Here is a 12,702-nt window from a genome sequence, read left to right on the forward strand (position 1 = left end):
TCACAAAGTGACGGCTGTGGTTTGCCTTCAGCCACACAGTGAAGATCGTAGTGATGTGGTGGCAGCCGATCAGCATATCTAACCAAATCTCCAAACCTGCCATGAAAAAGTACGGGTAGACCTGGCCAATCAGCAGCCTTGCTGGGCAAAAGCCCACCTGGCCCAAGTCACTTTCTTAAAAACCCTTGGCAGGCAGCAGGGAAGAAGAAGAAGAAGAAGAAGAAGAAGAAGAAGAAGAAGAAGAAGAAGAAGAAGAAGAAGAAGAAGAAGAAGAAGAAGAAGAAGAAGAAGAAGAAGAGAGGAGGAGGAGGAGGAGGAGGAGGAGGAGGAGGAGGAGGAGGAGGAGGAGGAGGAGGAGGAGGAGGAGGAGGAGGAGGAGGAGGAGGAGGAGGAGGAGGAGGAGGAGGAGTTTGGATTTATATCCCCCCTTTCTCTCCTGCAGGAGACTCAAATGGGCTTACAATCTCCTTGCCCTTCCCCCCCTCACAACAAACACCCTGTGAGGTTGGTGGGGCTGAGAGAGCTCTGAAGCTGTGACTAGCCCAAGGTCACCCAGCTGGCGTGTGTGGGAGTGTACAGGCTATTCTGAATTCCCCAGATAAGCCTCCACAGCTCAGGCGGCAGAGCTGGGAATCAAACCCGGTTCCTCCAGATTAGATACACGAGCTCTTAACCTCCTACGCCACTGCTGCTCCTAGAGGTTGGTGGAAGCCCCGGGGCCCACAGACACCATGCTGGGAACCCTCGATCTAGAATACTAGGGTGGAAAGGGAAACCTGCTCTTCTCCCTGATGTGCCAGTTGTTCTATATATGCAGGGAGGCTGGTTTCAAACACAGCACACCGGCTCTGCTGGGGATTCAAAGCTAGTTGACAAGGGAAGGGGGGGGGGCACTAGGGCTCTCGCCCCCTCCCCACTGCAGTAGCTGGTTTCAAAAGGAGGAGAAAAAACATATTTGGATGCCTCCTTCTTGTCCTCCTCCCCGCTGGTTTGCTTCCACACAGGGGCGGAGGAAGACATTCACAGCCAACGCAGTGGCAAGAGATGTGAGAGCAGACAGGAATGGTACCCATGCGCATCACTTGCTGAAGATGCTGCCTCCTCCATCCCTGTTCCTCCTCCTCCCAGGCACATGAGTGCAGAAGCACCAATGCAGCAATGGTGTCGTTCCACTTCCAACCCTCCCGCTGTCCCAGCTAAACCAGGTTCAAAACTAAGCAGTGGCTCAGATGTGCACAAATAGCCCGTTCAAGAGCTAAAAGGCAAAGGAAATTCGGGGTTCTGTTGCTCCATTCTGAAGGCAGAACTTAGCAACAGGAGCTTATCTACAAAAAAATGGCAACAACATTGACATTGCACCCCCCTCCCCCCAAAAATAAATCCAACAGGTCTTCCCCATCTTGGAACCAGCTCTCCAGTGGCCAGGTCTACCATTATTTTCGGTCAGGGCTAGCTCCTCTGAGGGCTGGTCTACCTGCCATTAAGAAGCATGGAGGCCAGGTCTGCCAATCACTTTCGATCACTGGCCACAAGCTCTCCAGAAGGCCTGATCCAGCGGAGATGCCCTCTATTGACAAGACACCTGAACACGGGAAGGTATCGCGTTCTGGAAAATAAGAGTGTAATCTGTTACGGACTTTCATTCATTTTTTTTCCCTTTGCTGTTTCCTCTTGAACATGCCGCCACATGGGAGGGGGTCCCTTTTTGTCACATGGGTCCGCACTGAAATATGGCTACAAAAAACAGTTTCACTCCAGCGCAAAAGTTTTTTTAAAAGCTGCGCAAGTTGAAGAGGGGGCGGGGAAACATAGGACGACCAGGCCGTCGCTCTCCCAAGCCCCCCCAGGGACTTTCAAACAATCAACCCTGAAGTAAGAGTATCAGGATGGAGAGTGCAGAAGAGGCCGTCAGTCCTAGGCAAAAGAGTTTATAAAGCTACTCCGCTTGGTGCTCTCAATAAAACTGGGACAAAGCCCATGTGCACCTGCATGAGAAAGAGAGGCTCGGAAAGGCTGGTTCACATGTTACCAAGTCCTTGCAGGCTATTGCGGGGGACACGCTATATAGATGTATTCTGAGAGTTCTGCCACGGGGAGCTTAATTTCCAAGCATGCACGTGCCTGACTCGGATCACAGGGGAGGAGTGGCTTCAATCCTACCCTGGTACCATTTTCCTGTTCTGTTGGGGAAACCTGGGCAGACGTCAGTGCAACGAAGGTGGATCCCGCACAGCACCTGTATAACAGGTTGCAGTCGTTATTAAGGTGCCCGTTTTCCTTTTTCTGGTTCACATGTGTGCCCTTCACCTGTTCAGGCAGCGATTGGAGCCCATGGAAACAATCCAGGTTGCTTTTGGAACTTTGCATGGAGAGGCTTCTTTTAAAAAAAACATTTCCTGCGACACATGTGTAGCTGCGCAGGCATACAGAAAGGAACCCCCACAGCCATGCCAATTGTCCCACAGTCCGATCAGCTGCGCCTGTGTAGCTGCACTTATGCAACGCACAAAAGGGGGGGAAGGGACCTCCCTGCAACAGCTGGGCAATAATGAACATGTTGCTATAGATCAGGGGTCTGCGACCTGTGGCTCTCCAGATGTTCATGGACTACAATTGGGAATTGTAGAACATTTGGAGAGCCACAGGTTGCAGACCCCTGCTGTAGATCGATCATACTCACTGCGACAGGGAGAAAATATGCTTGGGGGACTTTGTACCCGGTCGGGCCATCAGAGGATCTGCCCACAACCTGCACAGAATGGTGGGCGGATTCTCCCTGACCGTGGATGGCCTGCCGCCTGAAGTGGACTGGTGGAAGAAGGGAGAGAAACATAAAGTGTCTCCTGCTTGTTGTGTTCATGCAAGAGCCTCCAACCCAGGATTGTGCAAAAGGATCACCGGTTTAACGCTTTTCGAAAATCCTGGGTTGAGGGGAATAAAACGGGCCCAACTCATTTGGGGAACGGAACCTAGGAGAAGTCCCCCCCCCCCCAAAAGGGCTTATGAAACATCCTATACATCCTATTGCAGTGGTGCCGAACCTATGGCATGGGTGCCAGAGGTGGCACTCAGAACCCTTTCTGTGGGCACGCGCAAACAGAGTGTGCCCCCCCCCCCCTCTAGGCTGGCCTGGGCTGCTGGGCTCGATTATTAGCATTAAACCTAAGACCTAGTTTTGGGGAAGCAGTGTAGGTAGCTCTGTTAAGCACTGTTAAACCCCGCTGGTTTTTATGCAAAGAACCAAAACGCAATCCTTCACTTGGGAGTAAGCTCGGTTGCTGGCAATGCGGCTTGCTTCTGAGTAAACCCTCCTAGGGTCGTGATTCACCCGTTGGAAGAGATGCACAGTTGCTTCAAAGCAAATGCACCAACTTACAAAGCAAAGTAAGTCAAACAAAGCAAACCCACCAAGCTTACTCCCGAGTAATGCATGCCTCGGAGCCAACTGTTTTTTTTTAAACTAAAACCTCAGCATTCAGGTTAAATTGTTGTGCTGGCACTTTGCGATAAATAAGTGGGTTTTGGGTTGCAATTTGGGCACTCGGTCTCGAAAAGGTTCGCCATCACTGTCCTATTGTATTTGGCCTCGGCAGAATCCACCTAAGTTACTCCAAAGGGGCACCCAGAAGTTTTCAGGATCAGTTCAGGCTGGGAAAAACTGTGTGCAAGAAGCTACTTCTCCCCCTTCTGCAGTCTGGATCCAGCCCTGGGCTTGTGCATGCTCGGGACTTCCGTTCCCAGCAGAGAACTCCGAGAACAAAACTGTCGAAAGCGTCCGTATGGGGAGGCGCAGGGATTTTGTAACATGTGTATCAACCGTTCAGTGTGGGGAGCCCGTGAGGAGAATACAACCAGGCTTCAAATGGTTTAAGCGTTGTGTAAGTTTCCGCACGGCTCGACCAGAGGCCAATCATGGCTTGCATGGCCTGCTCACCGTTTGCATATGGCATACACCAAGTGTAACCACGTTTTACTTGCAGTTTACACAGAATGGATCATTTGCAGTCTGCTGATTGTTTACTCATGGCTTACTTATGGTTTTGCATGAAGGATGGCTATAGCTAAGCCACAGGTTATTTATGAAAAGTCACATCGCAAGTCCACATTGTTTGCACACGCTTCGTCATGATGTACTAGTGGGTTACACAAAGGCTTGCCTTGGTTGACTCTTCCCGTGCCCACTGCTTAGCAAATGGCTTCCACAACAACCTGCGTATGTGCAGTTGGGCTCAGCCACAAATGTATTCTTGTTCCCCACATTTTGCTCATGATTATATCATGGCTTCTGCGCAGTGCACTCACAGTTTGCTCTAAATGCACAACTTACTTTATACACAAATCACACACGATTGACACAATTTGTCCATAGGTAATACTCATGGTTTGTACCTGATTGATTTGCAGATTGCTGTTTACACAAAAGACCTAACCTATTAAATAAAATCTGTAAACCACCCCTTGTAAAGCACTTAAGATTTCTCCCAGTAGTAGGCATTGTGGAAGTGCAAAGAAAGGATAATTGTTATTACTATTAAATGCTACACAAAGGGAGGATTCAAAGTAACCGTATATTTGCAGATAAAACTGCTCGCTTTTAAAAACACAACACCAAACCACTCGACAATCACTTAGCAATGCGGTCAGGCCAAGTCTCGAACCTGTCGTTCAGGTTCAATGTCCTCGCGAGCTTAACGCAGATCCAGTTCACCCGGCTAATCTCATTCTCTACAAAATGGTGAGTGATGGATTCAACCCCACCAACTACTAAACAGAATGCCAGCTCACCAATCTCGAATTACTTCTTAATCAGAAGCATGTGGATTGGGGCCCAACTAGACGTAATGGTGGCAGAGCCATGTGTTTGAGCCTGGACCTGCCCAATCAAAAAATGGGTGACAGGGTTGCCAATGTCCAGATGAGTCCTGGAGATCTCCCAAAATTATAACTCATCTCCTGAGTACAGAAATCAGATGGTCCCTGAAGAAATACTCTATAGCAGGGGCGGCTAACCTATGGCGCTGCAGATGTTCATGGACTACAATTCCCATCAGCCCCCTGCCAACATGACCAATTGGCCATACTGGCAGGGGCTGATGGGAATTGTCATCCATGAACATCTGGAGCCCCATAGGTTGGCCACCCCTGCTCTATAGTATTATACACCACTGAGGCCCCTCATCTGATCTCCTAATCCTGCCCTTCCCAGGGACCACCCCTAAATCTCCAGTAATTTCCCAATCCAGAGCTTGTAACCCTCTTGCTAAGTGTTAAAACATTCTGTATCCCTCTTCTTATAGTCTGTCTCTAAGGTGATTTTTCTCCAAGCCAGGCTCACTGCAGTCACTGGGGATGGTCTATCGGGGAAGAGAAATCACCTCAGGGGGCCGACTACACGAGTCCTAAATTGTAGGCGGAAAACTTCTATACCTTCAGGGCAGGCCTGAGCTTAAAAACATGCCTCCGCCACAGTCGGTCGCGTCTAGTCCAGAAGCAAATCCCACGAGCCCACAAAACTTTTTGTGCTAACGCATCTGGCGTCACCCAAGAGTAGAACTCACCCCGCCTTGCTCAAATCTTTGCTTTAATCCTCTTAAAACAGTGGTTTTCAATTTCTCCTCCCTAGGATACAGTTTCCGCAAGGAGTGATTGACTGACCATCTGTCATGGAACCCCTGAATGTCAGAGAAGTCTCTGGTACATTTTCAAGAGTTCAGCTCGCCCACCACACACATCAGGCATTCTAGACTTCCCAGTTGCTCCGCGTCAAGTAAGACTCATGAACACATTCGCCATTTCCCCCAGAATCACAGTTACAGAAGCGGCAAGCTCTCTTTCTCTTTGAGGAACGAGTCCGCCCTTTGCCGGTATCCATAGAACAGAAATTTGCCCAGACACATTTTGCCAACCAGAGCTCTTAAAAATCCCCTACAGTCTTTCCCCCCACTTCTAAAAGAAAAAAAAAGGTGGGTACTACCTACGTCCCTTTCTTACCTTGCTTTAAAATAAACCCCATTCTCCCAACCGCATCCTGCAGTTTAAAAAATAGATATCAAAAATGGACGGACAAAAAGATAAATATAGCTCTACGCCGTCTCCTCTCTTGCAATATGACTCTCTTGGTAGTAGATAAAATTGTGATATATAGATTCTGTGAAAAAATAGAAGGCGCTGGGAATTCTAATTGGGAATTTCATGGTATTTCTGAAATGATATCTCCCACAGTTGGGTACAATGATTTATAGGAAAAATCCTACCAAAAAAGCTAACCCCAAACCCACAATCAATGATTGATGAAATTCTCATCCTTTGAGGATGCAAGCTATTGACCTACCCCATATGACACAGCCCTTTTATTAAGGTTATACATTCCATAATCTGGAAAGAAGCTAGGAGCTGTAAAGAAGCAGGGCTTCCATTTCTCTGTTTCCATGGAAAGGACACCATTTTTGGTGGTAGGAAATGAAGGGGACACAAGGTAAAAATTAGTCAGTGCTACCTCTGGGGTGACTCAAGAGCTGGAAGAAATTGAAGACATATGTGAGGTGGGATTCTCTTTCCCGAGATCAACCAACAAACAAAGTTTCCTCAGAATATGGATTAATTTCTGACACCTCTCTAACGGATAACGAGGAAAGATACGAAGTTGTAAGAAAATAGTCAAAGGTAGAGGGGATAAAACTTCCCCTTTGGCCATTTCGACAGTGACCTTTGATCGTCAGGAAATAAATTAAGGAAACCATTCTGCAAAGAGAGAATGTTCCCCTGGTAAGAGGGGGTTTCCATTCTCTGGTCTCCACAATGACGAACTGGTGACCTCTGACCCTCAGGAAGTGCATCTGGAAAAACGACAAACACCCAGAGCTTCTATGGCTGCTATCTTAACCACAGGTGGCACATCTGACATATCCCCAAGGAACCCTTAGCAACATTCCCCCCTCAACAAACCAAAGAAAACATGGTCAGTATTGTCCGGCCTGAAAAAACATGGCTGACATTGCTACCTAATCTGACAAAACTAAACGTAACTGGCCCTATTGCCTTCTACCCTGTTGCCCGGAAGATATTTTCAGGGCTTCTCCTCTCCTACATCAAACAAAATCAAAGACTGACCTAGAGCAATATCTTTTTTATCCATGAAGAAACATGGGACTGGATTCAATCAGCTTTTAGTCAATACCCTTCCTTAGTACCTTCATCCCAGGTCCCATAATCCCTAGGATAGCCTGTTTTGGTAGTCAAAAAGGACCCTTTCTTCCCTTTTTCACCAGTGGGAATGCTGTTCGGATCCAACCCACGATCAACAGTCCAGTTCTCCTCCCTATTCAGTAACAACAAACACAGCCAGTAATGACACTCTTGCTCCTAGTCAGCCGAAAACAATGACTGAAATGCCTCAGTCTACTCTACCCAGCCAAAACAAACATGGCTTACACTCAAACATCCTGGCCATGGCTGAAAATACCACACAGCCAAAATAAATATGGCCGATACGGCTTCTGTCCCCTACACGCAGCCAAACCGAATACGACTGGCAAAGGTCTACCCCCTTTCAATGACCTAATTAAAGCCAATTCCAGATAAGATCAGGATGAGATATCTGGTTTATCTCAGAGGGTAGAAGAAGGATGGCCTTCTTCACCTTGGACCATCACCCTGAATCATCTGCATTAAAAGAGAAGGAATACAGTGATGGAGGATGCAGAAGGGCGCCCCATCCTGCCACATCAAAAGTAAGCATGGACAACCCTTTAAAGCAGAAAGGGACCTAATAAATGAGGATATATCCCCTTTGCCCCAAATGAGGTATCGGAGGGCCATATCAAACTTCTCAGAAGCAGGTGGGTGCTCTTGACATTCAGGAGACTCCATTTGGCTTCATTGAAAATCCCGGCACTTCTGAGCTAGCGATTGCCTCCACGCTGTGCCATTTTTCACCCCTCAAGCAGGGCAGCAGTCCTCGGCTCGCCAAAGGGATCTTCCAATGAGCGAAGAAGGCATGTAGCTATCCAATCCCAACTTCTCATAAAGAAACTCAAGCCGTTTCATCAGCAGAAGCAAGAGAGATAACAGCGATGCAGAGAAGAGACATTATGGCTTCTGGGGCCCCGGAGAAAGGACTACAGGGGTGGAGAGTCCATCCACACTGAGCGAGGGAATGTGAACTTGTGAGCTAGAGTTGCTGGGAAACTGAAAGAGAGAGAGAGAGAGAGAGACAAAGACATTCAGGGAACTATTTGAACAAAACAAAATCTGAATGGATGCTTTACGTAGGGAAAATAAGCTGTGCAAGGGGGCCTTTGGAGCAGGAAAGAAGAGGAAGGAGTACGTAAACCACAGGTGTCAAACTCACGGCCCTCCAGATGTTATGGACTACAGTTCCCATCATCCCCTGCCAGCATCAGCTGGCAGGGAATGATGGGAACTGTAGTCCATAACATCTGGAGGGCCGTGAGTTTGACACCTATGACGTAAACCCTCTTCTTGCAAGCCGCTTCTCAGCTCAAAATCCCTCCATACACATTCACACCAATTGGGTCCCAGGATTCCACCCAAATTAAAAGTCACGCGTACGTTGCAGGTTCTTCTCGATTCCCCACGGGCAGTGCCCAATTCAGATCATGACTGATATACGTGGGAAAGGGGTTTTCGCCTCCCAACGCCATTTTTCCAGATCTGAATTGGTCCCCGGGGTGCACTATTTGGCCCATTTGAGAAACCCACAGGTACACACACAAATTTCCCTGATGGGTCAAACAGGATGTTTCAGATCAGAAAAGAGGTGCAGGAGGAAGGCTGGAAGTCTTTTCTCCAAGCACCACAACTGCAAATCCAACTAGGCCAGTGATGGCGAACCTTTTTGAGACTGAGTGCCCAAATTGCGACCCAAAACCCACTTATTTATCGCACAGTGCCAACAGGGTAATTTAACCTGAATATTGAGGTTTTTGTTTAGAAAAAATGGTTGGACGAAACCAAGGCGTGCAGGTTACTCCAGGAAGTAAGCTTGGTACATTGGTAGTCGATGCGCTTTGCTTGAAGCAACTGCTGCAACTCTCTTCCCAACGGGTGAGATCACTTAATTCCCTAGGAGGGTTTGCACTCAGAAGCAAGCCCCATTGCCACAACCGAGCTTACTCCCAAGTAAAGGACTGCGCTTTAGTTTAACAGCGCTTAACAGGGTTACCTACACTCACTTCCCCAAAACTCAGAGTCACTTACTGTTTAATGCTAATGAAATCGAGCGCCCGGGCGCCCCGGCCAGCCTATAGATCGCTTGTGGAGGGGGCACTCTGTTTGTGCGTGCCTACAGAGAGGGCTCTGAGTGCCACCTCTGGCACCCGTGCCATAGGTTCGCCATCACTGAACTAGGCGCAGTGTGCTTGAGAACCGATGACCCCATATGTGACTGTCTCTCCGTTCAACTCATGGGGTTTTTAAAACCGCACCAGCCAAGTGCAAACATTTATTTGGAGCCCTGTGGGTGGTGGGGGCAGGGCAGGAGGCAAGGGAACAGAGAAGTGATAGCTGGGCAAAGGGGCCGAGGGTGTAATGCATTTGCAATGCCGGAGCTCATGTATAGAACGTATGGCGCAAGAATAATTTCAGGTTTGTTTTTTGTATTTTTTTAGTGTTTTTCAGTTTTTGGCCTGCAGGAGGTGCAGTTTTTAGGCTAGCAGCACCAGAATTTCAGGGAGTTTTTGAGGGACTCTCCTGATGATACCACTCAAGTTAGGTGAGCTTTGGTTCAGGGGGTCCAAAGTTATGTGTGTGCCGAGAGGGGGTTACTACTTGCGTCTGCTTGTCCATTAGAAATTCCATTAGGTCCAAAAATCATAAAGTCCTGTTGTTTCCTATGTGGCTGGTTAGCGAAGGTAGAAAACGGGATAATTCTCCCTGTTGGGCTGTTTTAAAAACATGTTTTGGAAATATGGTAAAGTTCCTTGTTTAAGGAAAGTATCCTTCTTTTGATTTCTAGAAACAAAATTAAGTATTTGAAAGTATTAAGTATTTGACAGGCAGTCAATTAGAGGAGAAGTAGTTGTTTCTGTTGGCAGTAGACGATAGGACTTGCCATAATGAGTTTAAATTATGGACAGAAAGATACCAGCTGGAAATTAGTAACTTTTTTTTTACAGTAAGAGTTTTTTACAGTAACAGAGAAATTATTAATGCCCCGCCTCCGTCGTGCCCCGCCCAGCCCCATTGGCGCTACGCCACTGTTTGAATCCCACCACCATGGGAACCTGTTACTAAAATTTTTGGATCCCACCACTGGCTGGAGGGACAGACCCATGCTGCCCTCTGACCCCTGGAGGTCAGAGGGTAGCGTGGGTGTGTCCCTCCAGAGCGCCACCATCCCCCCTCTGCCCCACGGAGCAGGTGACTGCCTGCTCCGTGGGGCAGAGGGGGTTTCTCTGCCGGGCGCCACAGTCTCCCAAAGTGCAAGAGGTGGCGGCACCGGGCAGGCCGCAGCCGCCATCCCCCCTCTGCCCCACGGAGCAGGCAGGTGCCTGCTTCGTCAGGCAGAGGGGGTTTCCCTGCCCGGCGCTGCTGCCTCCTGCAGCGTGAGAGGCAGCGGCACCGGGCAGGTCCTACAAAGCAGCACTGGAAGGAAAGGTGAGTGGAGCCGCCTCTCCGGCTCGGTAGATCTTCGGGGCCGTGGAAAACGGGTCCAAATGGTTCTTTGGGTGGTAAAGGTTGCCGACCCCTGACATAGGCGTTGCACATCTGTACTACTACACCATCTAGATTTGGAGGAGTTTCCATGTCTATTTACTTTATTTTGAGCTTATGTCCCGCCCTACCCCAACCAAAGGGTGGCTCACATTCATACACAATTCAATAAAATCCAGCCCAATAACAATTAAAACCCAACTCTTAACATAGAATATTAAAAGCTTTGGCACCAGTAAAATTTCCAAGTGAGTTTCCCAATGGCGGGAGATCATGTAGTAGAAAAACCAACCAAGCTAAAAACTAAGTGGGTACCCCACAAGAGCCTATGTAACCCCCATGCCCAGAATGGGTTGGCCCAGAATGGGTTGACCCAGTAAGGGGTGGAGACTCGGAGCAGCAGAGAGGCTGAAAGAGCTCTTTTGCAGAAGAACAAGGCTACCAGACTCGGACCTTGATTTCTATAAGCCCTTAACACCTTGTTAAGGTAATTTCAATATTGTTGGGAACTACTGGGAAGGTAGTTGTTGTTTTGCTGTGTTGTAAATGTTGGAGTTTATTGTTTCAGGGTTTTCTTTTGTGGTTGTAATGGGTGAGAGTTCTCCTGGAGACCTTCATCATGTTGCAACCTGTTCATCAAGCCCTTGGAGTCTTCAGGAGCCAGCCAACTTGCAAAGAAGATTTGGACTTGGCAATATCAGTAGACTGTAAATAGAAGGACTTGAAATGCAACCTGAACAGGACCTTGAATTGTAACGTTAAATGTTGATGTTTTAAAAGTGTTAATTGTAAAGAAAAGTAAACCATTTTGTTGTTTAAAAATTGTTGTTGCAACTCATTCCAAGTACTGCCCCACAGAACCCACAGAAGGAGGTTACACCTACTCTATTCAATAAAATGGAAAGAGGAGGGGGGGGGGGAATTAAATTTGAAATTTGTACAATCACACCCTGCCCTGCCCAGAAAAGAACCTTGAAATGGAATTATGGAGAAACCCATGAGTATCAGATATGAAAGCTTTTACTGTGTTCACTTTCAACGAAAATGCATGGTGTAGTGCAGTGGTGGCGAACCTATGGCACAGGTGCCAGAGGTGGCACTCAGAGCCCTCTCTGTGGGCACATGCAAACAGAGTTGTCCCCTCCCACATCAAGGCTGGCCTGGGCTGCTGGGCTCATTAGCATTAAACCTAAGACCTAGTTTTGGGGAAGCAGTGTAGGTAACCCTGTTAAGCACTGTTAAACCCCATTGATTTTCATGCAAAGAACTAAAGTGCAATCCTTTACCTGGGAGTAAGCTCAGTTGCTGGCAATGGGGCTTGCTTCTGAGTAAACCCTCCTAGGGTTGTGATTCACCCGTTGGAAGAGTTGCACAGTTGCTTCAAAGCAAAGCCACCGACTACCACCAAGCTTACTCCCGAGTAACGCACGCCTTGTAGTCAACCGTTTTTTCTAAACTAAAACCTCAGTATTCAGGTTAAATTGCCATGTTGGCACTTTGCAATAAATAAGTGGGTTTTGGGTTGCAATTTGGGCACTCGGTCTTGAAAAGGTTCGCCATCACTGGTGTAGTGGTTAATAGCAGGTGGATTCTAATATGGAGAACCAGGTTTGATTCCCCACTACTCCACATGAACAGCGGACTCTTATTTGGTGATCTGGATTTGTTTCCCTGCTCCTACACATGGAACCAGCTGGGTGAGATCGGCCTAGCCATAGTTCTTCAGACCTTTCTCAGCACCGCCTACTTCATGAGGAGTCTGTTGTGCGGACAGGAAAGGATAAAGGAGTTTGTAAACCACCTTGAGACTTCCTTTTAGGAGAGAAAGGCAGGGTATAAATCCAAACTCTCCTTCAGTTGCACCCTGTCATCTGAACCTCTTGTTCACATTCTCAATTAATGTATTTAAGGAGAAGCTAACCATGGTTGCAGGGGTTTCTGGGTAATCATACATCACTCAGCCCCTCCTACTATCCAGAGAAATTGGCAGCAACCCAAGCCCCGCCCCATTGGAACTTACCTCAGGGG

The 12,702-nt window shown here is 47.9% G+C and overlaps 1 protein-coding gene across 1 annotated transcript in view; it reads right to left on the minus strand.

The window, feature by feature from the left end:
- Positions 1-584: 584 nt before the first annotated feature.
- ELK1 (ETS transcription factor ELK1) overlaps positions 585-12,702 on the minus strand; it is a 38,722-nt gene continuing 26,604 nt past the window's right edge. The window contains 1 exon segment of the mRNA XM_048487549.1: positions 585-8,187. Within this exon segment, the coding sequence (XP_048343506.1) occupies positions 8,089-8,187 (99 nt within the window). The 3' untranslated portion in view covers positions 585-8,088.

The sequence above is a fragment of the Sphaerodactylus townsendi genome, linkage group LG03, assembly GCF_021028975.2.
Source record: "Sphaerodactylus townsendi isolate TG3544 linkage group LG03, MPM_Stown_v2.3, whole genome shotgun sequence".
Lineage (NCBI taxonomy): Eukaryota > Metazoa > Chordata > Lepidosauria > Squamata > Sphaerodactylidae > Sphaerodactylus > Sphaerodactylus townsendi.